Source organism: Mobula birostris, chromosome 12, assembly GCF_030028105.1.
Source record: "Mobula birostris isolate sMobBir1 chromosome 12, sMobBir1.hap1, whole genome shotgun sequence".
NCBI classification, from domain to species: Eukaryota; Metazoa; Chordata; class Chondrichthyes; order Myliobatiformes; family Myliobatidae; genus Mobula; species Mobula birostris.
In genome coordinates, this window is record NC_092381.1 from 114449287 (window position 1) to 114476448 (window position 27162).

The 27162-nt window shown below is 46.0% G+C and overlaps 1 protein-coding gene across 2 annotated transcripts in view; it reads left to right on the forward strand.

The window, feature by feature from the left end:
* The first annotated feature begins 9315 nt into the window (after window positions 1–9315).
* Window positions 9316–27162, forward strand: part of mrpl28 (mitochondrial ribosomal protein L28) — a 30895-nt gene continuing 13048 nt past the window's right edge. Inside the window, exons 1-4 of one of the 2 annotated variants that reach the window (XM_072274533.1) lie at window positions 9316–9398; window positions 12244–12543; window positions 20137–20289; window positions 22961–23095. In XM_072274533.1, coding sequence (XP_072130634.1) covers window positions 12256–12543; window positions 20137–20289; window positions 22961–23095 — 576 coding nt within the window. In that variant the 5' untranslated portion in view covers window positions 9316–9398; window positions 12244–12255. The other variant, XM_072274534.1, reaches the window with a different exon arrangement.

Genomic DNA, 27162 nt, shown 5'->3' on the forward strand with positions numbered 1-27162 from the left:
TATTCCCTTGGACCTTGAAGGAGACTAGTGTTGAAATTGCAGGGGCCCTGGCAGATATATTTAAAATGTCGGTGTCTATTGGTGAAGTGCCGGAGGATTGGAGAATAGCTCATGTTGTTCCGTTGTTTAAAAAAGGATCGAAAAGTAATCCTGGAAATTATTGGCCAGTAAGTTTGACGTTGGTAGTGGGTAAGTTATTGGAGGGAGTACTAAGAGACAGAATCTACAAGCATTTGGATAGACAGGGACTTATTAGGGAGAGTCAACATGGCTTTGTGCATGGTAGGTCATGTTTGACCAATCTATTGGAGTTTCGAGGAGGTTACCAGGAAAGTGGATGAAGGGAAGGCAGTGGATGTTGTCTACATGGACTTCAGTAAGGCCTTTGACAAGGTCCCGCATGGGAGGTTAGTTAGGAAGATTCAGTCACTAGGTATACATGGAGAGGTGGTAAATTGGATTAGACATTGGCTCAATGGAAGAAGCCAGAGAGTGGTAGTGGAGGATTGCTTCTCTGAGTGGAGGCCTGTGACTACTGGTGTGCCACAGGGATCAGTGCTGCGTCCATTGTTATTTGTCATCTATATCAATGATCTGGATGATAATGTGGTAAATTGGATCAGCAAATTTGCTTATAATACAAAGATTGGAGGTGTAGTGGATGGTGAGGAAAGTTTTCAGAGGCTGCAGAGGGACTTGGACCAACTGGAAAAATGGGCTGAAAAATGGCAGATGGAGTTTAATACAGACAAGTGTGAGGTATTGCACGTTGGAAGGACAAACCAAGGTAGAACATAAAGGGTTAATGGTAAGGCACAGAGGGATCTGGGAGTACAGATACAAAATTCCCTGAAAGCGGCGTCACAGGTAGATAGGGTCGTAAAGAGAGCTTTTGGTACATTGGCCTTTATTAATCGAAGTATTGAGTTTAAGAGCTGGAATGTTATGATGAGGTTGTGTAAGGCATTGGTGAGGCCGAATCTGGAGTATTGTATTCAGTTTTGGTCACCAAATTCCAGGAAGGATATAAATAAGGTTGAAAGAGTGCAGGGAAGGCTTACAAGGATGTTGCCGGGACTTGAGAAACTCAGTTACAGAGAAAGGTTGAATAGGTTAGAACTTTATTCCCTGGAGTGTAGAAGAATGAGGGGAGATTTGATAGAGGTATATAAAATTATGATGGGTATAGATAGAGTGAATGTAAGCAGGCTTTTTCCACTGAGGCAAGGGGAGAAAGAAACCAGAGGACATGGGTTAAGGGTGAGGGGGGAAAAGTTTAAAGGGAACATTAGCGGGGGCTTCTTCACACAGAGAATGGTGGGAGTATGGAATGAGCTGCCAGACGAGGTGATAAATGGGGGTTCTCTAACATTTAAGAATAAATTGGACAGATACATGGATGGGAGGTGTATGGAGGGATATGGTCCGTGTGCAGGTCAGTGGGACTGGGCAGAAGATGGTTCGGCACAGCCAAGAAGGGCCAAAAGGCCTGTTTCTGTGCTGTAGTTTCTATGGTTTCTATGGTTTCTTTCTATATGCTGCCCCGGGTGGGTGTGAAGTGACTGTGGATAGGCTGCCCCGTGGGTGTGAAGTTACTGTGGATAGGCTGCCCCGTGGGTGTAAAGTTACTGTGGATAGGCTGCCCTGGGGTGGGGGGTTGGTAGGAGAAATTGTAGAAGAGTTGAGAACTGTTGTGTGACCCCCCCCCCCTCCCCTGAAGGGAGACGAATCCTCTGAGGAGATGGACTATGTGGAGGGCTGCTTAAAACCGGTGTCACGCGATAAGGGAAATGGCTGGTATTGTTTGTTATAACTGTGCCGAAGAGGGACACTTCAGGCAGGAGTGTGAAAGACGACAAACCCCTTGGAGAGTGACCCCTGGGTACCTAAGCAGAGAGAGTCGTTGGGAAAATTTAAAAGAGACCCAGTGAGGGCATGGCGTGGCCTATCAGGGAGACACATTCCCAGCAATATATTGAGGAACACCCTAAAGCAAAAAACCTTATTCCTGAAGGCTTAGTGGGGCCAAGCTCCAGTGTATCGTTACAGATAGAGGGTATTTATGCTGGAGCCATACTCGACACAGGGTCACCGGTCACGTCGCTGTACCGTTGATTTTACAACCAGTATTTGACGCATTTACCACTGACGCCACTCAGTGCACGAGAGATCTGGGGTGATAATCCATATGATGGTTATTTGTCAGTGAAGCTGGAGTTTGCGGAGGCCGATGTGGGGGTGGTCATGATACATTAGTGCTGGTTTGTCCGGACCCCGTTGAGAAAGGCAGCGTTTCAATTCTTGTGGGGACCAACACTCCTGTTGTGAGGAGGCTGATGGGGTCCTGCAAGGAGGAAGCTGGAGAGAGGTTTCTGAGGACATTGTCTGTTCACCCGGTGTTTTGAACTGCTTTTGAGGAAGTGAATGGCTGCATTGGGCCGGATAACGAGTTTGGACGAGAGACTGTGTGGTTCACCCAGTCCAGGTTAATGGTGTTACAGCCCAGGGAAGTCGCGAGAGTGATGGGAAACCCCAAGTTTCCCTGAATGCCCTAGGGTGAGCACTCTTGGTGGCTGGTCTGGAAGACCAGGATAATGAATCGGGTGTGCCTGCTGGGGTACTGGCGAGGCCTGAACTCCTCAGCTGTACAGGCGAGCAGGGTGGCAGTGATCGTCAGGAACACTGCGAAAAGGGAGCTCACCTTCAAGCGGGGGATGCCCCTGGTGCATCTTTTCCTGGTGACGGTAACGTCCAGTGTCCCTGTGAGATAAGCCGGGGAGAAACTATTGGAAAAAGGAGGAAAGTTGACGGCTGAGTCATTCAACGCCCAGGATTTGCCCTCTTCTCATTGCTACCCTGAAGGAGGGAGCCTGAAGACACGAACTTCTCCGGCAGAACCACTAGGCAGAATCCTAGTGCACGGAGGATTGTGTTGAAGTCACTTCATGATGATTCTGGACATTTGGGAGTTGAAAAGACCTATGGATTGCTTAGAGATTGGTTTTACTGGCCCTGAATAAAGCCTGCGGTCGCACAGTACTGCAAGTCGTGCATTTGATGCATACGGAGGAAGACGCTGCCTATGTGGGCAGCTCCCTTGTCTCACCTGCAGAGTGCGAGTCCTGGTGGGTATGGATTTCCTGTCAATAGAGCCAGATGCCAGCAACATGGTGAATGTCTTGGTCATCACGGATCACTACACCAGATATGCGCAAGCTTTCCCTACCAAGGACCAGAGGGCGTCCACGGCGGCCAAAGCGTTACGGGAGAAGTATTTCATTTATTATGGCCCCTACAGGGGGGTACATAGTGATCAGGGGCGGGATTTCGAGAGCAGGCTCATCCATGAGTACTGAGCAAGCTTGGAGTCGAGAAGTCGAGGACTATTCCCTATCATCCACAGGGTGATCCCCAGCTCGAGAAGTATAATCAGACCTTGCTGGACATGCTCGGAGCCTTGATGATCAGCAAGAAGAGCAGGTGGAGTCAACATATTGGACATCTGGCCCACTGCTACAATGGTACCGGAAATGAAGCTACCTGGTACGCACCATATTATCTGATGTTTGGGTGTGAGGAGAGGCTGCCCATCGACCTTTGCTTTGGGACTGATGAGCACGACCTGCCAGCGAAGACCCATCTGCAGTATGTGTCTGATATGGGAAGGGAGCTGAGAAGGGCTTATGAATTAGCCGGGGTCGCGGCTGCCAAGCAGAATCGAGGAAATAAGAGGAGGTATGATCGAAATGCCGGGGGACCGAGTCCAAACTGAGCTGACCTCATCATGGCAGTAGAGAAGCCACACTAAAAAGGCGGTGCCTCAGAAAGCCAGCACCCGTCAATGAGGACTCCCATCACCCAGGACCCAGGACCTACCCTCTTCTCATAGAGGAGAAGGTACACGAGCCTGAAGACACACACTCAAAGATTCAGGAACAGCTTCTTCCCCTCTGCCATCAGATTTCCAAATCCATGAACACTACCTCTCTACTTTCCCCTCTCTTTTTGCACTACTTTAGTAGATACTTTTTGTAACATATAGTTTCTATTTTTATGTATTGCATTGTACTGCTGCCCCAAAACAACAAATTTCACGTCATATACCAGTGATATTAAACCCGTTTTCTTTCCCTCCACATCAGATTTCTGAACAGACTATGAACCCATGAATACTTACTGGTAATCTTTGTGGTGCTATTTATTTATTTTGAAATTTAGTAGAATTTTAATCCATCACACTGCTGCAAAGCAACCAAGGTCTGATTGTACACCTCAACGATGATGAACTTGATTCCGATTCTGATATCGGTTGCAGTACCACGTGCAAACACCGGGTGGCGCATCAATTCCACTTTCAACCAGCCGGGTCCACAATCAGATTCAGGTTTAATGTCACCGGCACATGTCGTGAAATTTGTTGTCTTTGTGGCAGCAGTACAATGAAATACACAATAATAAAAACTGTGAATTACAGTAAGAAGGATAAAAAAATTTAAATTATAATGAGTAGTGCAAAAACGTCGTGAGCTAGTGTTCACGGGTTCAATGCCCATTCGAAAATCGGATGGCAGAGGGGAAGAAGCTGTTCTTGAATCTCTGAGTGTGTGTCTTCAGGCTCCTGTACCTCCCTGATGGTAGCAATGAGAAGAGGGCAAATCTTGGGTGTTGGGGGTCCTTAATGATGGATCCTTTTTGAGGTACCGCTTTTTGAAGGTGTCTAGGATGCTGGGGAATGAGAGGGACAGGAACAGACAAAGTTAGGAAAATGTTTAATTGGAGTAAGCGGAAATATGAAGTTGTCAGGCAGGAACTTGGAAGCATAAATTGGGAGTAGATGTTCTCAGGGAAATGTAGGGCACGAATGTGGCAAATGTTCAGAGAATATTTGCGTGGTGTTCTGTATAGGTACATTCCAATGAGACCTGGAAAGGATGATAGGGTACAGGAACTATGGTGTTCAAAGGCTGTTGTAAATCTTGTCAAGAAGAAAAGAAGAGCTTACGAAAGGTTCAAAAAACTATTTTTATGATAGAGATGTCATGTAGAAGATTATAAGGCTAACAGGAAGGAGCTTAAGAATGAAATCAGGAGAGCCAGAAGGAGCCATGAGAAGGCCTTGGTGGACAGGATTAAGGAAAACCCCAAGGCATTCTACAAGTACGTGAGGGGAAAGAGGGTAAGATGTGAGAGAATAGGATCTATCAAATGTGACAGTGGAAAAGTGTGTATGGAACTGGAGGAGATAGCAGAGATACTTAATAAATACTTTGCTTCAGTATTCCCTACGGAAAAGGATCTTGGTAATTTTTAGGGATGACTTGCAGCAGACTGAAAAGCTTGCATGTAGATATTAAGAAAGAGGATGTGCTGGAGCTTTTGGAAAGCATCAAGTTGGATAAGTCACCGGGACTGGATGAGATATACCCCAGGCTACTGTGGGAGGTGAGGGAGGAGATTGCTGAGCCTCTGGCGATGATCTTTGCATCATCAATGGGGACAGGAGGGGTTCCAGAGGATTGGAGGGTTGCAGATGTTGTTCCCTTATTCAAGAAAGGGAGTAGGGATAGCCCAGGAAATTATAGACCAGTGAGTCTTACTTCAGTGGTTGGTAAGTTGATGGAGAAGATCCTGAGAGGCAGGATTTATGAGCATTTGGAGAGGCATAATATGATTAGGAATAGTCAGCATGGTTTGTCAAAGGAAGATCGTGCCTTACTAGCCTGATTGAATTTTTTGAGGATGTGACTAAACACATTGATGAAGGTAGAGCAGTAGATGTAGTGTATATGGATTTCAGCAAGGCATTTGAGAACGTACCCCATGCAAGGCTTATTGACCTTAAGGGGACATTGCTTTGTGGATCCAGAACTGGCTTGCCCACAGAAGGCAAAGAGTGGTTGTAGACGGGTCATATTCTGCATGGAGGTCGGTGACCAGTTGAGTGCCTCAGGGATCTGTTCTGGGATCCTTACTCTTTGTGATTTTTATAAATGACTTGGATGAGTAAGTGGAGGGATGGGTTAGTAAGTTTGCTGATGACACAAAGGTTGGGGGTGTTGTGGACAGTGTGGAGGGCTGTCAGAGGTTACAGCGGGACATTGATAGGATGTAAAACTGGGCTGAGAAATGGCAGATAGAGTGCAACCCAGATAAATGTGAGGTGGTTCATTTTGGAGAAGGAGGGGGAGCAGCCAGATGTCTTGGTACATATTGGTACCAATGACACAGGAAGGAAAAGCAAAGAGGTCCTGAAGAGAGAATTTAGAGAGCTAGGTAGAAAGCTGAGAAGCAGGCCCTCCTTGGTAGTAATTTCTAGATTGCTGCCTTTGTCACTTACCAGTGAGGGTAGAAACGGAGATGATTTGGTAGATTGATACGTGGCTGAGTAACTGGTGCAGGGGGCAGGGCTTCAGGTTCTTGGATCATTGGGATCTCTTCAGGGGGAGGTATGACCTGTACAAAAGTGACAGGTTGCACGTGAACCCGAGGGGGATCAAGATTCTCGCGGGCAGATTTGTTGGGGAGGGTTTAAACTAATTTGGCGGAGGGGGGTGGGAACCGGAGTAAAGGGACTCAGGATAGGACGGATGATTAAAAAAGCAAAGATAGCGTGCAGCCAGGCTGTCAGGAAGGGCAGGCAGATAATAGGACACAGTTGTCACCAGCAGGGTGAGTATCAGTGCATTAGGGTGCAGAATCAAAAAGGGTAGCAAATACAGCACTCAGTGTTATATCTCAATACACGGAGTATAAGAAATAAGGTGAATGATCTTGTTGCAATATTACAGATTGTCAGGTATGATGTTGTGACCATCACTGAATTGTGGCTGAAGGATGGTTGTAGTTGGGAGCTGAATGTCCAAGGTTACACGTCATATCAGAGGGATAGGAAGGTAGGCAGAGGGGGTGGTGTGGTTCTGCTGGTGAAGAATGGCATCAAGTCAGTAGAAAGATGTGACATAGGATCGGAAGATGTTGGATCCTTGTAGATTGAGTTAAGAAACTGCAAGGGTAAAAAGACCCTGATGGCAGTCATATGCAGGCCTCCCAACAGCAGCTGGGATATGGATCACAGATTACAACGGGAAATAGAAAAGGCGTGTCAACAGGGCAATGTTATGATTGTCACTGGAGATTTTAACATGCAGGTCGATTGGGAAAATCAGATTGGTAATGGATCTCAAGAGAGTGAGTTTGTTGAATGCCTACAAGTTTGCTTTTTAGAGCAGTTTGTCTTTGAACTTACGAGGGGATCAGCTATACTGGATTGGGTGTTATGTAATAAACCGGAGGTGATTGGGGAGCTTAAGGTAAAGGAACCCTTAGGAGACAGTGATCACAATATGATTGAGTTCAACTTGAAATTTGATAGGGGAAAAGTAAAGTCTGATGTAGCAGTGTTTCTGTGGAGTGAGGGAAATTACAGTGGTATGAGAGAGGAGTTGGCCAGAGTAAATTGGAAGGAGATGCTGGCAGGAATGACAGCAAAGCAGGCTGAGTTTCTAGGAAAAATGAGGAAGGTGCAAGATTGATGTATTACAAAGCAACGAAATATTTAAATGGCAAAATGCAATAGTACAACTGTGGCTGACAATGGAAGTCAAAGTTAATGTAAAAACAAGAGAGGGCATACAACAAAGCAAAAATTAGTGAGAAGTTAGAGGATTGGGAAATTTTCAAAAACCTACAAAGAACAACTAAAAGAATCATTAGGAGGGAAAAGATGAAATATGAAAGCAAGCTAGCAGACAATATCAAGGTGGATAGTAAAAAGCTTTTTCAAGTATGTAAAAAATAAAAGAGAGACGAGAGTGGGTATTGGACTGCTAGAAAATGAGGCAGGAGAAATAATAACGGGGGACAAGGAGATGGCAGATGAACTAAATGAGTATTTTGCATCAGTCTTCGCTGTGGAAGACACGAGCAGTGTACCAGATGTTGTAGTGTGTGAAGGAAGAGAAGTGAGTGCAGTTACTATCACAAGGGAGAAGCTGCTCAAAAAGCTGAAAGACCTAAAGGTGCATGAATCACCCGGACCAGATGAACTGCACCCTTTGGTTCTGAAAGAGGTAGCGTTAGTGATTGTAGTGGCATTAGAAATGATCTTTCAAAAATCATTGGACACTGGCATGGTGCCAGAGGACTGGAAAATTGAAAATGTCACTCCACTCTTTAAGAAAGGAGGGAGGCAGCAAAAAGGAAATTATAGACCAGTTAGCCCGACCTCAGTGGTTGGGAAGATGTTGGAGTCAATTATTAAGATTGAGGTTCTGGAGCACTTGGTTATGGAGGACCAGATAGGACAAAATCAGCATGGTGTCCTTAAGGGAATTCTTTGAGGAGATTACAAGTAGGATAGATAAAGGGGATGCAGCGGATGTTGTATATTTGGATTTTCAGAAGGCCTTTGACAAGGTGCCAAACATGAGGCTGCTTACCAAGTTAAGAGCCCATGGTATTACAGGAAAGTTACTGACATGATTAGAGCATTGGCTGCTTGGTAGGAGGCAGCGAGTGGGAATAAAAGGATCCTTTCCTGGTTGGCTGCCAGTGCCTAGTGGTGTTCCGCAGGGGCTGGTGTTGGAACTGCTTTTTTTTATGCTGTATATCAGGGATTTAGATGATGGAATAGATGGCCTTGTTGCCAAGTTTGCAGACGATACGAAGATTGGTGGAGGGGTAGGTAGTGTTGAGGAAATAGGTAAGCCACAGAAGGACTTAGACAGATTAGGGGAATGAGCTAGACAGTGGAAAATGTTGGAAAATGCATGGTCAAGCACTTTGGTAGTGGAAATAAATGTGCAGATTATTTTCTGAACGGGGAGAAAATCCAAATATCTGAGATGCAAAGGGACTCACCACTTCACTAGTTTTCTTATTTCTATTTTTGTGCTACTTATTTTACTTAAACTTTTGATATATATGCTTACTCTAATTAACACTTTTCTATTATTATATACTGTAATGTACTGCTGGCGCAAAGACAATAAATTTCACGGCATATGCAGGTGATATTAAACCTGATTCTGAACAGTAGGGATAAGAATATGCATTAATGTTCCATGCAGAAAACACAAGCATTCCACCACTCTCTGTATCTCTCCAGATAAAATTAGTTCTAAATAATAATTCATGCAATTATAATTTGAACAAAATATGTTGCCCATTACAGTAATTGGTTAGATGTTTTTGCGCTGTTTGCCACTGGTGATTTAGCGACTTTCCCTTGAGACGCGGCTGGTGGGTAATTATGAGACAGTCTCTAAATGGAGGGCGGGGCTGAATGATAGGCTGGAAAGCTACCCAATCAGATGGCAGAAGCTCGCTGTTGTCGGCTGCGGTGATTGGCCCATCAGAAGCCGGAGGCCTTGTGGACGGGGTGAAGCCTGGGATTCGGCGTAAGTGTCGATCCGTGAGGGAATGAAAGGGTTGCAGGGGGAGGGAAAGAGCAAAGAGCCTCCGGTAGTCTCCGTACTTCCCTCTCCCTAATTTTGTTTATTATTGTCACACGTATAGTGAAAAACCGGTAACTTGATACAGATCGGATTATTATACTGTACATTGAGGTGGTGAGTATTAGTGTTGGAAAGGGCTGCAGGCACATGGGGTGGATGCGAGCTCCATTTCCATGTTCAAGAGAAGTTTGGAGAGGGAAACGGATGGAGGGTTACGGAGGGCTATGGTCGCGCTGCAGGTTGATGGGACTAGGCAGTTTAAATGGTTCAGCACGGACTAGGTGGGCCGAACGGCCTGTTTCTGTGCTCTGCTTCTATGAGTCTATGTCGAAGACTGAGATGACAGCGGGGTAGAAGCTGTCCTTGAGCCGGGTGGGATGTGCATTGTAACCGACTAGGGGGTGGGGGTGAGGAATGTGGTGAGACCACACCTGGAGTATTGTGTGCAGTTTTGGTCCCCTAATCTGAGGAAAGACATCCTTGCCATAGAGGGGGTACAAAGAAGGTTCACCAGATTGATTCCTGGGATGGCAGGACTTCCATATGAAGAAAGACTGGATGAACTGGGCTTGTACTCGTTGGAATTTAGAAGATTGAGGGGGGATCTGATTGAAACGTATAAAATCCTAAAAGGATTGGACAGGCTAGATGCAGGAAGATTGTTCCCGATGTTGGGGAAGTCCAGAACGAGGGGCCACAGTTTGAGGATAAAGGGGAAGCCTTTTAGGACCAAGATTAGGAAAAACTTCTTCACACAGAGACTATCTATTGGAAGGGGTACAGTTGACGTTTCAGGCCAAGACCCTTCGTCAGGACTAACTGAAGGAAGAGTGAGTAAGGGATTTGAAGGTGGGAGGGGGAGGGGGAGAGGGAGAGATGGAGCCAAGAGCTGGACAGGTGATTGGCAAAAGGGATACAAGAGGATCATGGGACAGGAGACCCAGGGAGAAAGACGGGGTGGGGGGGGGGACCCAGAGGAAGATATAGTGAGAGGGACAGAGGGAGAAAAAAGAGAGAGAAAGAAAAAGGGGAATAAATAAATAAATAAGGAAGGGGGTAAGATGGGGAGGAGGGGCATTAATGGAACTTAGAGAAGTCAATGTTCATGCCATTAGGTTGGAGGCTACCCAGATGGAATATGAGGTGTTGTTCCTCCAACCTGAATGTGGCTTCATCTTTACAGTAACTGCAAAATATCAGACAGTACACCATATGCAATTAAACGAATGAACTTTATAAATCTTAAACTGGCTATAGGATCAGTAAAGAAAATAAAAAGAAAAAGGGCTTATTTGATGAAACAGTCTAAGGTGCACATTGGAGCTCACAATTTCGTCCAATCGTTTCCTATCGACCTCTGAGTGTCGCCAACCTTCGGACCCTCCCTCCGGTGGTCTACCAACTCTCTTCACTCGTGTCTTCTCTCTTTGACAAAAGACCGCGCAATCCCTGCTCCCAGACCAGGAGGAAGAACAGCATGCCTGTCGTTGGCTAATGTACATTCCAAAGGCCCCGTTATCTCTAGTCATAACCCAAACATTGCTACTACAGAGAGGCCATTACATTAGCAGTGAAACGTTACGGAACGTTACGGATGCAGTCACATAGAAGGCATAACAATGCGTCTACTTTCTTAGGAGTTTGCACAGATTTGACATGTCATCTAAAAGGTATAGATGCAGAGTGGAGAGTATGGAGACTGGTTGCATCACGGCCTGGTGCAGAAACACCAGTGGCCAGGAATGGAGAAGTCTACGGAAGGTGATGGATACAGCTCAGTCCAACACAGGAAAAGCCCGCCCCGCCATTGAGCACATTTACAAAGAGCGCTGCCGAAAGAAAGCAGTATCTGTCATCAAGGATCCTCGCCATCCAGGCCATGGTCTCTTCTCACTGTCAGCATCCATATCACCGGGTCTAGGAACAGTTATTTCCCTGCAATATCAGGCCAGCATTTAAAACTTCGCTTACCTCGACTCTGAACTGACTCCATAACCTACAGACTCACTTTAAGGTCTCGACAATTCATTCGCAGCATTACTTATTTTTTTATTTGTAATCTTTTTCACATTAGTGGTTTGTTAATCTTTGTAAATGTGTAGTTTTTGATAAATTCTATTGCCTGAGGCCTCTGTTGGTTAAGGTTGAGCGTGGAAGTCATGTCCTAGTTCTCTAGATAAGCAAGAGCAAATTGTTGCCCATGTAGCAAGCTCCCCCTCTCCATGCATCTGATGAACCCAAAGGAACGGCAGAGGCTGGTATATTTGGGCACCAGCATCGCAGGAGTTACCAATCAGCATTGAACTCAACGTAGGGCTGCTTTAGGAACTCCAGCTCCAGACTTTTTACATCGGGGTTTATTCCAGGAGCCTTCCCCCGTGAGTGAGTGTAGCCGCAAGGTTGCAGATGTTGGAGATCAGAGCTTTCCTTCTCCGAGATGAACTGCCAATGCGGCCGATGAGCCCCACCAGCCTGGTGACTGGCTTTAAGGTACCAGTAACCCTCCTTTGCCCCTTCTCCTGTCAGTAGAAACTGTTCTGCCGGGATTAGTAGCTAAGCCACACGTGAAGGCCAGGAGCTGGACTTGGTTGTCAGAGGCTGTTTGGGAGGAGTGGGAACTTGTCTCCGTTACCACCCCTGGTTGTAACAACCTTAAGGAACCGAGTTTGTGTTTCTTTATGTTCCTGTAAATGCCCGCAAGAAAATGAATCTCTGGATAGTATGTGGTGACATATATGTACTTCAATAATAACACTTTAACTCTGACTGCTTTCTGCTTCCACCGTAGGAATGCTGAGAGATGCCGCTGCACAAGTACCCGCCCAAGATCTGGGCTGCGCTGCGTCTTAAGCAGGGAATCCAGTCACGGCTACCTGCTCACTATCTCCGCTCCCTCACCGAGAAACAGGAACCCACACCCGTTCACTTTAAGCCCCATGGGGTGAAATCCAAGCGTGACCCACGCACTGGGAAAGAAGAGCGAGTACAAGATGTCCCAATTCCCATCTACTTCCCCCCAGAGTCACAGCGTGGATTGTGGGGAGGAGAGGGCTACATACAAGGGTTCAGATATGCCAACAACGACAAGGTATGGGCACCAAAATCTTAAATGTTTATTTTATTTTCTGCTTACTGACTCAAAAATGTTCTCTAATTTGGACCAAAAGCAAATGTAACCCTCTCGCTGTAGGCTCATAATGAGTTAGCTGTTACTGTGAATCCAGACCAACAGCAACATAACTGCAAAACACACACACAAAATGCTGGAGGCATCCAGCAGGCCAGCCAGCACCTTAAGTCACCTGGACAACACAAACACCGATGTCAGGATGCTATTAGTGTACTCTAGCTTGGCATTTAACACCACAATTCCCACAGTCCTGATCGATAAGCTGCAGAACCTGGGCCTCTGACCCTCCCTCTGCAATTAGAGATAACTGGATATGGACATAACTGGAAGACCACAATCTCTGCAGCTTGGTGATATTATCTCCTCCTCGCTGATGATCAACACTGGTGCACCTCAGTGCTTATCCCACTGATCTACTCCCTCTATACCCATGACTGTGTGACTAGGTATAGCTCAAATGCTATCTATAAACTTGTTGATGATACAACCAATGTTGGTAGAATCTCAGAAGGAGACGAGAGGGTGTACAGGAGTGAGATATGCCAACTAGTGGAGTGGTGTCCAACAACCTGGCACTCAGTGGCAGTAAGACTGAAGAGCTGACTGTGGACTTCAAGAAGAGTAAGATGAGGGAACACAAACCAATCCTCATAGAGGGATCAGAAGTGGAGAGAGTGAGCAATTTCATAATTAATGGAAAGTTGACATTAAAATAAAAAGGTATGACACTGGAACAAGCCCATCGGCCCACAATGTTCTGCCAAACCAATTAAATTAGTCATCAAATAGCCAACTAAATTAATCCCTTCTGCCTACACAATGTCCATATCCCTTCATTTCCTTTACATTGATGTGCTGATCTAAACGTCTCTTAAAATTCCCTAATCTATCTGCTGGGTGGCAGGGTGGAGATGTATCTCTACCAAAGGAGGTGTAAGGCACTCCTTCCCTCCGCTAGTCTGCAGGTCACATTCAGGCAAGGTGTAGCACTTGCTTAGACACCCCTCCCATCGGATCAGGGTGACGTGAAGCCATGGGAGCAGGTGATGGATGGTGGTATGAGCACACACAGCACAAGTCCTGGTTATGCGACCACTGACTCCAGGGGGACAGTCTCTGAAGAGTGCTGATAATAGCTGGGGTCGCCCATCTTGGAAAGAAGACTGCCCAGCAGGTGGTTGTGGCAAACCACTTCTGCAGAAAAAGCTGCCAAGAACGATCATGGTCAAGACCATGATTGCCCATGTCACACGACAGGGCACATAAAGATGATGATGATGAATGTATCTGCCTCCTCCACCACGCTCAGTGCGTAAGCAAAAAAGGAACTCGAGACACTCAGCAGGCCAGGCAGCACCTCCAGGGAGATTTGTCACAGGTGCCTCGAAACATACAGTGAAACGCATCATTTGCGTCAACAACCACCATAGCCCAAGGATGTGTTAGGGGCAGTCCACAAGTGTCGCCATGCTTCCTGCACCAACATAGCATGCCCTTATTAAGTGGAATGTGTGTGGGAGGAAACGCACACGCTCACAGGGAGAATGTATAAACTGCTTACAAACATGGGCGGGAAATGAACCCCGATCGTGATCTCTGGCACTGTAAAGCGTTACACTAACTGCTGCCCTACTATGCCACCCCAGTTAACATTAACACAGTTAATATTTTGGCCCTCTGCTCAGATGAAAGGTCACTGACCTACAGTGGCATGCAGAAGTTTGGGCACCCCTGGTCAAAATTTCTGTTACTGTGAATAGCTAAGTGAGTAAAAGATGACCTGATTTCCAAAAGGCATGAAGTTAAAGATGACACATTTCTTTAATATTTTAAGGAAGATTACTTTTTTATTTCCATCTTTTACAGTTTCAAAATAACAAAAAAGGAAAAGGGCCCAAAGCAAAATTTTGGGCGCCCTGCATGGTCAGTACTTAGTAACACCCCCTTTGGCGAGTATCACAGCTTGTAAACGCTTTCTATAGCCAGCTAAGAGTCTTTCAATTCTTGTTTGGGGGATTTTCGCCCATTCTTCCTAGCAAAAGGCTTCTAGTTCTGTGAGATTCTTGGGCTATCTTGCATGCAAGAACGACGAGTCAGCATACAGAGAGGCAGTATAGCTGTTAGCGGACCAGTGCAGAGCCAACAACCTGTCTCTGAATGTGAACAAAACAAAAGAGATGGTTGTTGACTTCAGGAGGACACGGAGCGACCACTCTCCGCTGAACATCGACAACTCCTCTGTAGAGATCATTAAGAGCACCAAATTTCTTGGTGTTCACCTGGCGGAGAATCTCACCTGGTCCCTCATCACCTGCTCCATAGCAAAGAAAGCCCAGCAGCATCTCTACTTTCTGCGAAGGCTGAGAAAAGTCCATCTCCCACCCCCCATCCTCACCACATTCTACAGAGGTTGTATTGAGAGCATCCTGAGCAGCTGTATCACTGCCTGGTTCGGAAATTGCACCATTTCGGATCGCAAGACCCTGCAGCGGATAGTGAGGTCAGCTGAGAAGATTATTGGGGTCTCTCTTCCCGCCATTACAGACATTTACACCACAGGCTGCATCTGTAAAGCAAACAGCATTATGAAGGACCCCACACACCCCTCATACAAACTCTTCTCCCTCCTGCCGTCTGGCAGAAAGCATCAAAGCATTCCGGCTCTCACGACCAGACTATGTAACAGTTTCTTCCCCCAAGCCATCAGACTCCTCAATACCCAGAGCCTGGACTGACACCAACCTACTGCCCTCCACTGTGCCTGTTGTCTTGTTTATTATCTATTGTAATGCCTGCACTGTTTTGTGCACTTTATGCAGTCCTGGGTATGTCTGTAGTCTAGTGTAGTTTTTGTGTTGTTTTTACGTAGTTCAGTGTAGTTTTTGTATTATTTCATGTAGCACAATGGTCCTGAAAAACGTCTCGTTTTTACTGTGTACTTTACCAGCAGTTATGGTCGAAGTGACAGTAAAAAGTGACTTGACTTGACTTCACTTCACTTTAATGCACTGCACTTTTGAGGTCTATCCACAGGTTTTCGATGATATTTAGGTCAGGGGACTGTGAGGGCCATGGGAAAACCTTCAGCTTGCGCCTCTTGAGGTAGCCCATTGTGGATTTTGAGGTGTGTTTAGGATCATTATCCTGTTGTAGAAGCCATTCTCTTTTCATCTTCAGCTTTTTTACAGACAGTGTGAAGTTTGCTTCCAGAATTTGCTGGTATTTAATTGAATTAATTCTTCCCTCTACCAGTGGAATGTTCCCCGTGCCACTGGCTGCAACACAAGCCCAAAGCATGATCGATCCATTCCCATGCTTAACGGTTGGAGAGGGGTTCTTTTCATGAAATTCTGCACCTTTTTTTCTCCAAACATACCTTTGCTCATTGCGGCCAAAAAGTTCTATTTTAACTTCATCAGTCTACAGGACGTGTTTCCAAAATGCATCAGGCTTGTTTAGATGTTCCTTTGCAAATTTCTGATGCTGAATTTTGTGGTGAGGACGCAGGAAAGGTTTTCTTCTGATGACTCTTCCATGAAGGTCATATTTGTGCAGGTAGAACAGTGCACCACCACTCCAGAGTCTGTTAAATCTTCCTGAAGGTCTTTTGCAGTCAAACGAGGGTTTTGATTTGCCTTTCTAGCAATCCTACAAGCAGTTCTCTTGGAAAGTTTTCTTGGTCTTCCAGACCTCACCTTGACCTCCACTGTTCCTGTTAACTGCCGTTTCTTAATTACATTATGAACTGAGGAAATGGCTACCTGAAAATGCTTTGCTATCTTCTTATTGCCTTCTCCTGCTTTGTGGGCATCACTTATTTTAACTTTCAGAGTGCTAGGCAGCTGCTTAGAGGAGCCCATGGCTGCTGATTGTTGGGACAAGGTTTGAGGAGTCAGAGTATTTATAAAGCTTTGAAATTTGCATCACCTGGCCTTTCCTAACGATGACTGCGAACAAGCCATAGCCCTAACAAGCTAATTAAGGTCTGAGACCTTGGTAAAAGTTATCTGAGAGCTCAAATCTCTTGGGATGCCCAAACTTTTGCATGGTGCTCCTTTCCTTTTTTTCACTCTAAAATTGTACAAAACAAAAATAATACATTAATCTTGCTTAAAATGTGGAAAAGAATGTTTCATCTTTAACTTTATGACTTTTGAAGATCAGTTCATCTTCTACTCACTTAACTATTCACAGTAACAAAAATTTTGACCAGGAGTGCCCAAACTTTTGCATGCCACTGTAGAGCAGTTATCTCTTCCTGCAGATGCCGCCGGATCTACTGATTATTGCCAAGATTTTCTGTTTGTATTTATAATCTTTATCCTTGTGTTCAAACTGCTGTGTGGCTTTGTTCCTTTCTTTACATCTGTAATGTTACCTCACTGTTACCACGGAGATCACTGTTCCTCTTCAGTTTTAGTCATGTGTACTGCTCCACTTTTAGCATCAGGGCAGTGGCCAGTCCTAAGCATGTCCTCCTCTCTTTCCCTCCATTATGAAGCTCTTTGCTCAGCCAAATTGAATATCTATCCGTCTAACCACCCCTCCCTTTCTTCCTTCCTTTCCTTTCCTTTCCCACCACCTAGCAATCCCAGATTTAACCCTAGCCTAATCACGGGACAAATTACAATGACCGATTAACTAGCCAACCAGTATGTCTTTGGACTGTGGGAGGAAACCCACATGGCCTGGGAGAACATACAAACTCCTTACAGGCACATTGGGAATTGAACCCAGATCGCTGGTACTGTAAAGTGTTGTGTTAACTGATATGCTATTGTGCTGCCCACCGCCCCCCACCCCATCTCAAAATTTTGTCCAGTGACTTGAGTATTGGGTTGAGTTTTGATCACTCTGCTATAGGAAAAACACCAATAAGCTGAAAAAAGCAGAGAAAATATTTAAAATTAGCTTAATTTGTTACACGTACATCGAAGCATACAGTGAAATGTGTCGTTTTGCATCAAAATCGAATCAGCGAGGATTTTGCTGGCAGCTTCCAAGTGTCACCATGCTTCCAGCGCCAAGTTTGCATTCTCCCAACTCACAGCCCTAACATCTTTGGAACATGGGAGGAAAACAGAGAGAGATATAAACTCGTTACAGACAGCGGCAGGAATTGAGCCCTTTATCTTACAGATGGCTGCATTGTGCTAACCAGTACAACACACACAAAACGCTGGAGGAACTCAGCAGGCCAGGCAGCATCTATGGGAAAAAGTACAGTCGACGCTTCAGGCCAAAACCCATCAACAAGACTTCGACTAACCAGTACTCTGCCTGCCACCATGAAGAGGGTGTTCCTGGAGTGAAGGGACGAGGTTATTGAGAGAGGTTGAGCAAGCAACAAATTTATTCCTTGTAGCATAGGAATTGATCTTCATGCTATTCTTCATGGAAGCGCCCCAGTCCGCCGTGGGGCTATTCTTCACCGAAGCATCCCAGTCCGCCGCGGGGTTATTCTTCACCGAAGCATCCCAGTCCGCCACGGGGCTATTCTTCACCGAAGCGCCCCAGTCGGCCACAGGGCTGGTCTTCACCGAAACATCCCAGTCTGCCGCAGGGCTATTCTTCACCGAAACGCCCCAGTCTGCCGCGGGGCTATTCTTCACCGAAACATCCCAGTCCGCCACGGGGCTATTCTTCACCGAAGCGCCCCAGTCGGCCACGGGGCTATTCTTCACCGAAACATCCCAGTCTGCCGCGGGGCTATTCTTCACCGAAGCGTCCCAGTCTGCCGCGGGGCTATTCTTCACCGAAGCGTCCCAGTCGGCCGCGGGGCTATTCATCACCGAAGCGTCCCAGTCCGCTGCAGGGTTATTCTTCACCGAAGCGCCCCAGTCCGCCGCAGGGCTATTCTTCGCCGAAGCGCCCCAGTCCGCATTGATTGCTCCGATCAAACCAGTCAAAAACAGCAAAAAAAAAAATCGTAACCAGAATCCAGACATGTGCAATACGAACCTCAAGGTCTGGCAAAATGAGTTCACAGCTCCACTGATCAATCCTGGCAACGTGAATCCCAAGATTGCTGCACTTACCTCCGACTGCAGCTAGCAAGAGGGAGAGGAAGATGGGTCAAACACAGGCACCCGCCTGTCCTCTGCTCTCGTCCTTGTCAAATGCATGTTTGACGCCTCAGTCGGACAGAAACAACGGAGTTAATCGTGGGCTTGCACCTTTGATGCCTCAATATTAAGTGGGGGGGTGAGCAGCCAGACGTCGTGTTACACCTCGACTGGTTAGATGTGTATAAGATAAGAGACATAGATCGAGTGTTTTTCTCCCCAGGGTGGAACTGGCGAGTATGAGAGGGCATCATTTTAAGGTGTTTGGAGGAAGGTATGGGGGGGGGGGGGAGGATGTCAGGTTTTTTACACAAGAGTAGTAGGTGTCTGGAACGTGCTGCCAGGGCCGTTGGTGCAGGCAGATTTAAGAGGCTCTTCGATAGGCACATGGATGAACGAAAGTGGAGAGCTCTGCGGGAGGGAAGGGTTAGATTGATCTTGGAGTAGGGTAAAAAGTCAGCACATCGTGGGCTGAAGGGCCTGTACTATTCTCTGTTCACGAGGGGCATAGTGAATGCGAACGTGGACAGTTTTTTACCCAAGGTTGCAGAATCAAGAACTAGGGGGCATAGGTTTAAGGTGAGAAGAGAGAGTTATGGTAGCAACCTGAGGGGCAGCCTTTTTCACATAGAGGGTGGTCCATGTATTGAATGAGCTGCTAGAGGGAGGGGTTAAGGCAGGTCTTATAACAACGTCCTTCCTATAATGAGGTGACCATAACTGAACACAATTCTCCAAGTGTGGTATCATCATCACCATTATGTGTCATGTCGGATGACGTTGACCATGATTGTTCTTGGCAAATTTTTCTACAGAAGTGGTTTGCCATTGCCTGCTGGGGCAGTGTCTTTACAAAACAGGTGACCCTCAGCCATGATCAATACTCCTCAGAGATTGTCTGCCTGGCTTCTGTGGTCACATAACCAGGACCAGCTGCTCATAGGACCATCCATTACCTGCTCCCATGGTTTCACGTGACCCCGATCGTGGGTGGGGGTGGAGGGGGGAGGATGGCTAAGCAAGTGCTAAACCTTGCTCAAGGGTGACCTGCAGGCTAGTGGATGGAAGGAGTGCCTTGCAGCTCCTTTGGTAGAATCTTATCTCCACCCGCCACCCAGAAGTGTAGTATAACCAGTGTTTTATAGAGCTGCAGCATTACCTCACGGCTCTTGAACTCACTCCTGACTAATTAAGACTAACACAAGAGACACCTTCTTAGCCACCCTGTCAATTTGTGTGGCAACTTTGAGGGGTCTATAGAAGACCCATCTGTTTGGCCACACTGTTAAGAATCATCCTGTTAACTAGCTGGGCATATCCCCGCTCTCTGCATTTAAACTCTAGCTAGAGACTGGAAGTAGAGGAGGTTGAAAGGAAGAGTTGGGTGGGTGGGTAGTTGAGAGGTGACGAATGCAACCCCAGTCTCTGATTGACACCAGCTCTTGTGCACTTTTGCTCTACCTCGGTCTACTTGTCTCCTCTGCAGCTCTCCACTCGGCTCAGAAAAACGTGGAAGCCGCAGATCTTTGTGCGGAAACTTTACAGTGAAATCCTGGACAAGACCTTCGACATCCCAGTGACGATGCGAACAATGGATCTGGTGGATGCTTGCCATGGCTTCGATTTCTACATTCTGAAGGTCAGGTCATTTGGCCTTGAGTTGAATCCTGTGTATATTTGCTTAGTAGTAGGTGGGTACCTTCGTTTAGACCAGAGGTTCCCAACAAGTCAAGACAAGTTGTCATTTAACTATATACATGTATGCTGTCAAAGGAGACAGTGTTTCTTCAAACCAGGGTGTAAAACATAGTAGTACACATAACACATAATTCTGCTGATGAATTATGCATAAATAACCAAAGTAAGGTGCATAAATTAAATATTGTAAAGTACAGTACAAATCTTCCAGTGACATTTCGAATTCGATGCATCAAGGAGTTCAGAAGCCTAATGGCCTGAGGGAAGAAACTGTTTCCCATCCTGCCCATTCTTGTCTCCTGCCTGATGGTAGAAAGTCAAAGAGGATGCCGGACGGATGGGTAGGATAGGAACATAGAAAACCTACAGCACAAAGCTGTGCTGAACATGTCCTTACCGTAGAACTACCTAGGCTTACCCATAGCCCTCTTTTTTTACTAAGCTCCATGTACCTATCTAAAAGTCTCTTAAAAGACCCTATCGTATCCACCTCCACCACCGTTGCCGGCAGCCCATTCCACGCACTCACCACTCTGCATAAAAAAACTTACCCCTGACATCTCCTCTATACCTACTTCCAAGCACCTTAAAGCTATGCCCTCTTGTGCTAGCCATTTCAGCCCTGGGAAAAAGCCTCTGACTATCCACACTATCAATGCCTCTCATTATCAGGTCACCTCTCATCCTCCGTCGCTCCAAGGAGAAAAGGCCAAGTTCACTCAACCTATTCTCTTAAGGCATGCTCCCCAATCCAGGCAACGTCCTTATAAATCTCCTCTGCACCCTTTCTATGGTTTCCACGTCCTTCCTGTAGTGAGGTGACCAGAACTGAGCACGGTACTCCAAGTGGGGTCTGACCAGGGTCCTATATAGCTGCAACATTACCCCTCGGCTTTTAAACTCAATCCCACGATTGATGAAGGCCAATGCTCTGTATGCCTTCTTAACCACAGAGTCAACCTGCGCAGCTGCTTTGAGTGTCCTATGGACTCGGACCCCAAAATCCCTCTGTTCCTTCACACTGACAAGAGGCTTGCCATTAATGCTATATTCTGTCATCATATTTGACCTACCAAAATGAACCACCTCACTCTTATCTGGGTTGAACTCCATTTGCCACTTCTCAGCCCAGTTTTGCATCCTATCAATGTCCCGCTGTAACCTCTGACAACCCTCCACGCTATCCACAACATCCCCAACCTTTGTGTCATCAGCAAATTTACTAACCCATCTCTCCACTTCCTCATCTGGATCATTTATAAAAATGAAGAGTAGGGATCCCAGAACAGATCCCTGAGGCATACCACTGGTCACCGGCTTCCATGCAGAATGTGACCTGTCTACAACCACTCTTTGTCTTCTGTGGGCAAGCCAGCTCTGGATCCACAAAGCAATGTCCCCTTGGATCCCATGCCTCCTTACTTTCTCAATAAGCCTTGCATGGGATAACTTATCAAATGCCTCGCTGAAATCCATATACACTGCATCTACTGCTCTTCCTTCATCAATGTGTTTAGTTATATCCTCAAAAAATTCAATCAGGCTCGTAGGGCACGACCTGCCTTTGACAAAGCCATGTTGACTATTCCTAATCATATTATGCCTCTCCAAATGTTCATAAATCCTGCCTCTCAGGATCTTCTCCATCAACTTACCAACCACTGAAGTAATACTCACTGGGCTATAATTTCCTGGGCTATCCCTACTCCCTTTCTTGAATAAGGGAACAACATCTGCAACCCTCCAATCCTCTGGAACCTCTCCCATCCTTATTGATGATGCAAAGATCATCACCAGAGGCTCAGCAATCTCCTTCCTCACTTCCCACAGTAGCCTGGGGTACATCATGTCCGGTCCCAGTGACCTATCCAACTTGATGCTTTCCAAAAGCTCCAGCACATCCTCTTTCTTAATATCTACATGCTCAAGCTTTTCAGTCGGCTGCAAATCATCCCTACAATCGCCAAGATCCTTTTCCCTAGTGAATACTGAAGCAATCCTTAATAATACCAAGGTCCCTGTGTATGCAGTTGCTCCTAATAAATGTCCCTAATGGAAACCCTTATGATCCTCTTGCTTAATGGTACTGGTCCATGGCATAAAAAGGTTGGGAACCCTTGGTTTAGACTATAAGACATGGGAGCAGAATTATGGCATTCAGCCCATTGATTTGTCATCCGTCTTAACCCCGTTCTTTTCCCTCCCCCCCCCCATAACGTTTTACACCTAGACTAATCAAGAACCTATCAATCTTCGCTTTAAATACACCCAAAGACTTGGCCTCCACAGCTATCTGGGGCAATGAATTCCATAGGTTCACCACCCTCTAGCTAAAGAAATCCCTCCTTATCTCTGTTCTAGAGGGACATCCTTCTATTCTGAAGCTGTGTGCTCTGGTCCTAGACTCCCCCACTATAGGAAACATCCTCTCCATGTCCACTCTATCCAGACCTTTCAATATTCGATAGGTTTCAATGAGAACTCTGTTTATTCTCCTGAACTCCTTTGAGTACAGGCCCAGAGCCAGTGCTGGCTGTGCAGGGTCGGTCCTGGAGTATTTTCTACATTTCACAACAAAACTGCCATTTATTTCCTTGCAAATTGTTCTTTAGACGCCAAAAGTCGACTTGAATTCCAAGCTGGGGATGGATCTGAAGCGTGCGATGCTGCTGAGACTTGCTCGCAAAGACACGGAGCTGTACCCTGATGACCCAGAGAAGCGAGAGCGCATCTACAATAAGTACAAGGTACTGTGTGAAGCCAGGGATTACCAAGTCATTGTGCATAAGTGTGCTGAGGTACACATATAATGAAAAACTTGCTTTCAACAGCATCACAGGCACAAAGGTACAGACATTACATAGAATTTAAATTGCACATAAATTATGTACGACAGTGAAGAGGGGGAGGGCGCTGAAGAAGGAAAAGGATGACAAAGAGGAGAAAGGGATGGCGAAGAGGGGAAGGGATAGGGAAGAGGGGAAGGGATAAGGAAGAGGGGAAAGGATGGCGAAGTGGGAAGGGTGGACAAAGAGGGGAAAGGATGGTGAAGAGGGGAAGGGATGACAAAAAGGAAAGAATAGGAAAGAGGGGAAGGGTTGGTGAAGAGGGGAAAGGTGACATGAGTGCAAAACAAAACATAAACAAGTCCGATAGTCATTCACAAGATGGTCAGTAATATTCCGTTGCTGAGCTAAGGTTAGGGTTGTGCTGGTCGGTTCAAGAACCTGATAGTTGAAGGAAATGAGGTGTTCCTGAACTTGGTGGAATTTAAGTCTTCTGTATCTCCTGTGTGATGGTAGTGGCATGAAGAGTCCATGACCCAGATGATGGATATCCTCAATGACAGATGCTGCCTTTTTACTACCCGTCAACCATCAGGCTCTTGAACCAACTTCAATCACCCCATCATTGAAATGTCTTCACAACCTATGGACTCACTTTCAAGGACTCTTCATCTCACATTCTGGTTATTTATTGCTTATTTATTATTATTATTTTTTTCTTTTTTGTATTTGCACAGTTTTTTGTCTTTTACACTCTGGTTGAACAGCCAAGTTGATTCTGTTATGGGTATTATTCTATAGGTTTATTCAGTATGCCCGCAAGAAAATGAATCTCGGATGTATATGGTGATGTTTATGTACTTTAATACATTTACTGTGAACTGTTTACCTGTGGTGCACTCTACTACGTGCATTTCGAATTATGTTATTAATTTATTTATAGTGTAATATTTTGGGTTGTATGTTGATTATGATATATGTTGCGTGGGTGCACCGTGGTCCAAAAGAACATTGTCTGGTTTGGTTGTATATATGTACAGTCAGATGACAGTAAACTTGATCTTCAACTCCAGAGCTCATCAGGTCCAAAGTGGACAAATCTGGAGACAGGGGCCCGAAGGTCGAGTCTGCAAGTCTGAGCTGTATCAGAATCAGGTTTAATAGGTTAGGTTAAGTGAGGTTATAGATAGGTTAAGTGAATGAGCCAAGGTCTGGCAGAAGGAATACAACATTGGTAAATGCGAGATCATTCACTTTGGAAGGAGTAATGAAAGAGCAGAGTATTACTTAAATGGTAAACAATTGCAGCATGCTGTTGTGCAGAGGGACTTGGGAGTGCTTGTTCATGAATCGCAAAAAGTTGGCTTGCAGGTACAACAGGTTATTAAGAAGGCAAAGGGAACGTTGGCCTTCATTGCTACAGGGATTGAATTCAAGAGCAGGGAGGTCATGCTGCAACTATACAGGGTACTGGTGAGGCCGCACCTGGAGTACTGTGTGCAGTTCTGGTCTCCATACTTGAGGAAGGATATGCTGGCTTTGGAGGCAATGCAGGGGAGGTTCACCAGGTTAATTCCAGGGATGAAGGGGTTAACTTATGAGGAGCGATTGAGTCGCCTGGGACTATACTCTCTGGAGTTCAGAAGAATGAGAAGGGAACTTGCAGAAATATACAAAACTTTGAAAGGGATAGGTAAGATAGAAGTAGGAAAGTTGCTTCCATTGGTAGGTGAGACTAGAACTAGGGGACGTTGCCTCAAGATTCAGGGGAGAAGATCTAGGATGGAGGTGAGGAAGAACTGTTTTTCCCAGAGAGTGGTGAATCTGTGGAATTCTCTGCCCAGAGAGGCAGTTGAGGCTTCCTCACTAAATATTTAAGAAACAGTTAGATAGGTTTTTACATAGTAAGGGAATTAAGGGTTATGGGAAAAAGGCAGGAGATGGAGCTGAGTTTACGGACAGATCAGCCATGATCTTATTGAATGGTGGAGCAGGCTCGATGGGCTGGATGGCCGACTCCTGCTCCTATTTCTTATGTTCTTATGGTTAATATCACTGGCATATGTCGTGAAATTTGTTGTTACGCAGCAGCAGTACAATGCAATACAGGGAGTAGAGGGAGAGAGGGGAAATGTTACTGCGACACACAGCTCCAGAGATCCAATGACTCTGGTGTTGTGTGTGGAATTTGCAGCCTCAACTTTTCTGGTTTTCTCCCATGTCTCAAAGCTACGCAGGATGGTATGTTAACTGGCCAACATAAATTGCCCATGATGTGTAGATGAATAAGAGAGTCTGTGGTGGGTGGATGGGAACCTAGGGAGAATAAAATGGATTAGTGTAGGAAGCCGATTCAAATCAAGGTGATGGAACTCTGCCATGGGCAGTCCCTGGCTCGGCTGTAAAAGACAAGGGTTAGACAAGAGAATCAATGAAAAACTACACACTACACACTACACACAGACAAGAGACTGGAAAACAACTAATGTGAAGGCAAACTGGGCAAATGTCAAAAATAAATAAATAATACTGAGCACGAGGAAATCTGCAGATGTTGGAAATTCAAGCAACACACACAAAGAATGCTGGTGAACGCAGCAGGCCAGGCAGCATCTCTAGGAAGAGGTACAGTCGACGTTTCGGGCCAAGACCCTTCGAGGACAAGTTGTAGGGTCTATGAAAGTGAGTCCATAGGTTGTAGAATCAGTTCAGCGTGTAGGTGAGTGAAGTTATCCACACTGGTTCAGGAGCCTGATGGTTGTGGGGTAATAACTGTTCCTGAACCTGGTGGCGTGGGACCTGAGGCTCATTGTGGTGAGTGAAGTTATCTACACTGGTTCAGAAGCCTGATGGTTGTGGGGTAATAACTGTTCCTGAACCTGGTTGTGTGGGACCTGAGGCTCATTGTGGTGAGTGAAGTTATCCACACTGGTTCAGGAGCCTGATGGTTGTGGGGTAATAACTGTTCCTGAACCTGGTGGCGTGGGACCTGAGGCTCATTGTGGTGAGTGAAGTTATCCACACTGGTTCAGGAGCCTGATGGTTGTGGGGTAATAACTGTTCCTGAACGTGGTGGTGTGGAACCTAAGGCTACTCTACCTTCTTCCTGATAGTAGAAGTGAGAAGAGATCATGGCTTGGATGGATGGTGGGGGTTCTTGATGATGGATGCTGCTTTCTTGTTGCGGTGCTCGTAGATGTGCTCATTGGTAGGGAGGGCTTTACTTTCGATGGCTTGCCAGTGTCCACCACCTCAGATGGACAGGTCCCTATGTGAGAAGACACTGGAGCACCCTGAAGCACATGGTCATTGGGAGAGTGTTCAAACTCCTTACAGACAGTGGCAGGAATTGATCCGGGTCATTGGCTAGGCTACTGTGCTGTCCTTAAAGTTACACTCACACCAATTATTCCATAGTAGCAGGATTCGATCCTGCATGGGGAAGGGGAAGCCCCAGTATGTTTCTACTCCATCGCCTTAACCACACCCCCCACTCCTGACTCCCGTGCTTCATGACAACTGTGCTATCACTCAGTTCAAGGTTGTATAATGTATACATTTATTATCAAAAAATGTATACATTATACAATCTTCAGATTCGTCTCTTCACAGGCAGCCACAAAAAAAGAAACCCAAAAGAACCCATAAAAAAGACCGACAAACACCCCAATGTGCAGAGAGAAAAAGAAACAAATCGTGCAAATAGCACTTAGAATGAAAGTGAGTCCTCAGACAGGAAACCTGGAACAGCCAGAGCAGGCCCACATCCTCGGCCTCAGCGCAGTAAAGAGTGACATAAACATTACGGAGTAGCGAGCAGAACTGACCTGACCCACGCCTCTTGTCTGACACCCCTGCCTTTTCAATCCATCTGGCCTGCCGTTAGCGCTACAGAATACCTGATTATTACCATATTGTTATTTCTGGGAGCCTGCTGCCCAACACTGCTGAAACTCCTACATCAGTTCGACAGAGTTTTGGCACATCTTACGAGGATACGTTGAGCGAGTTAGGGCTTTTCTCCTTGG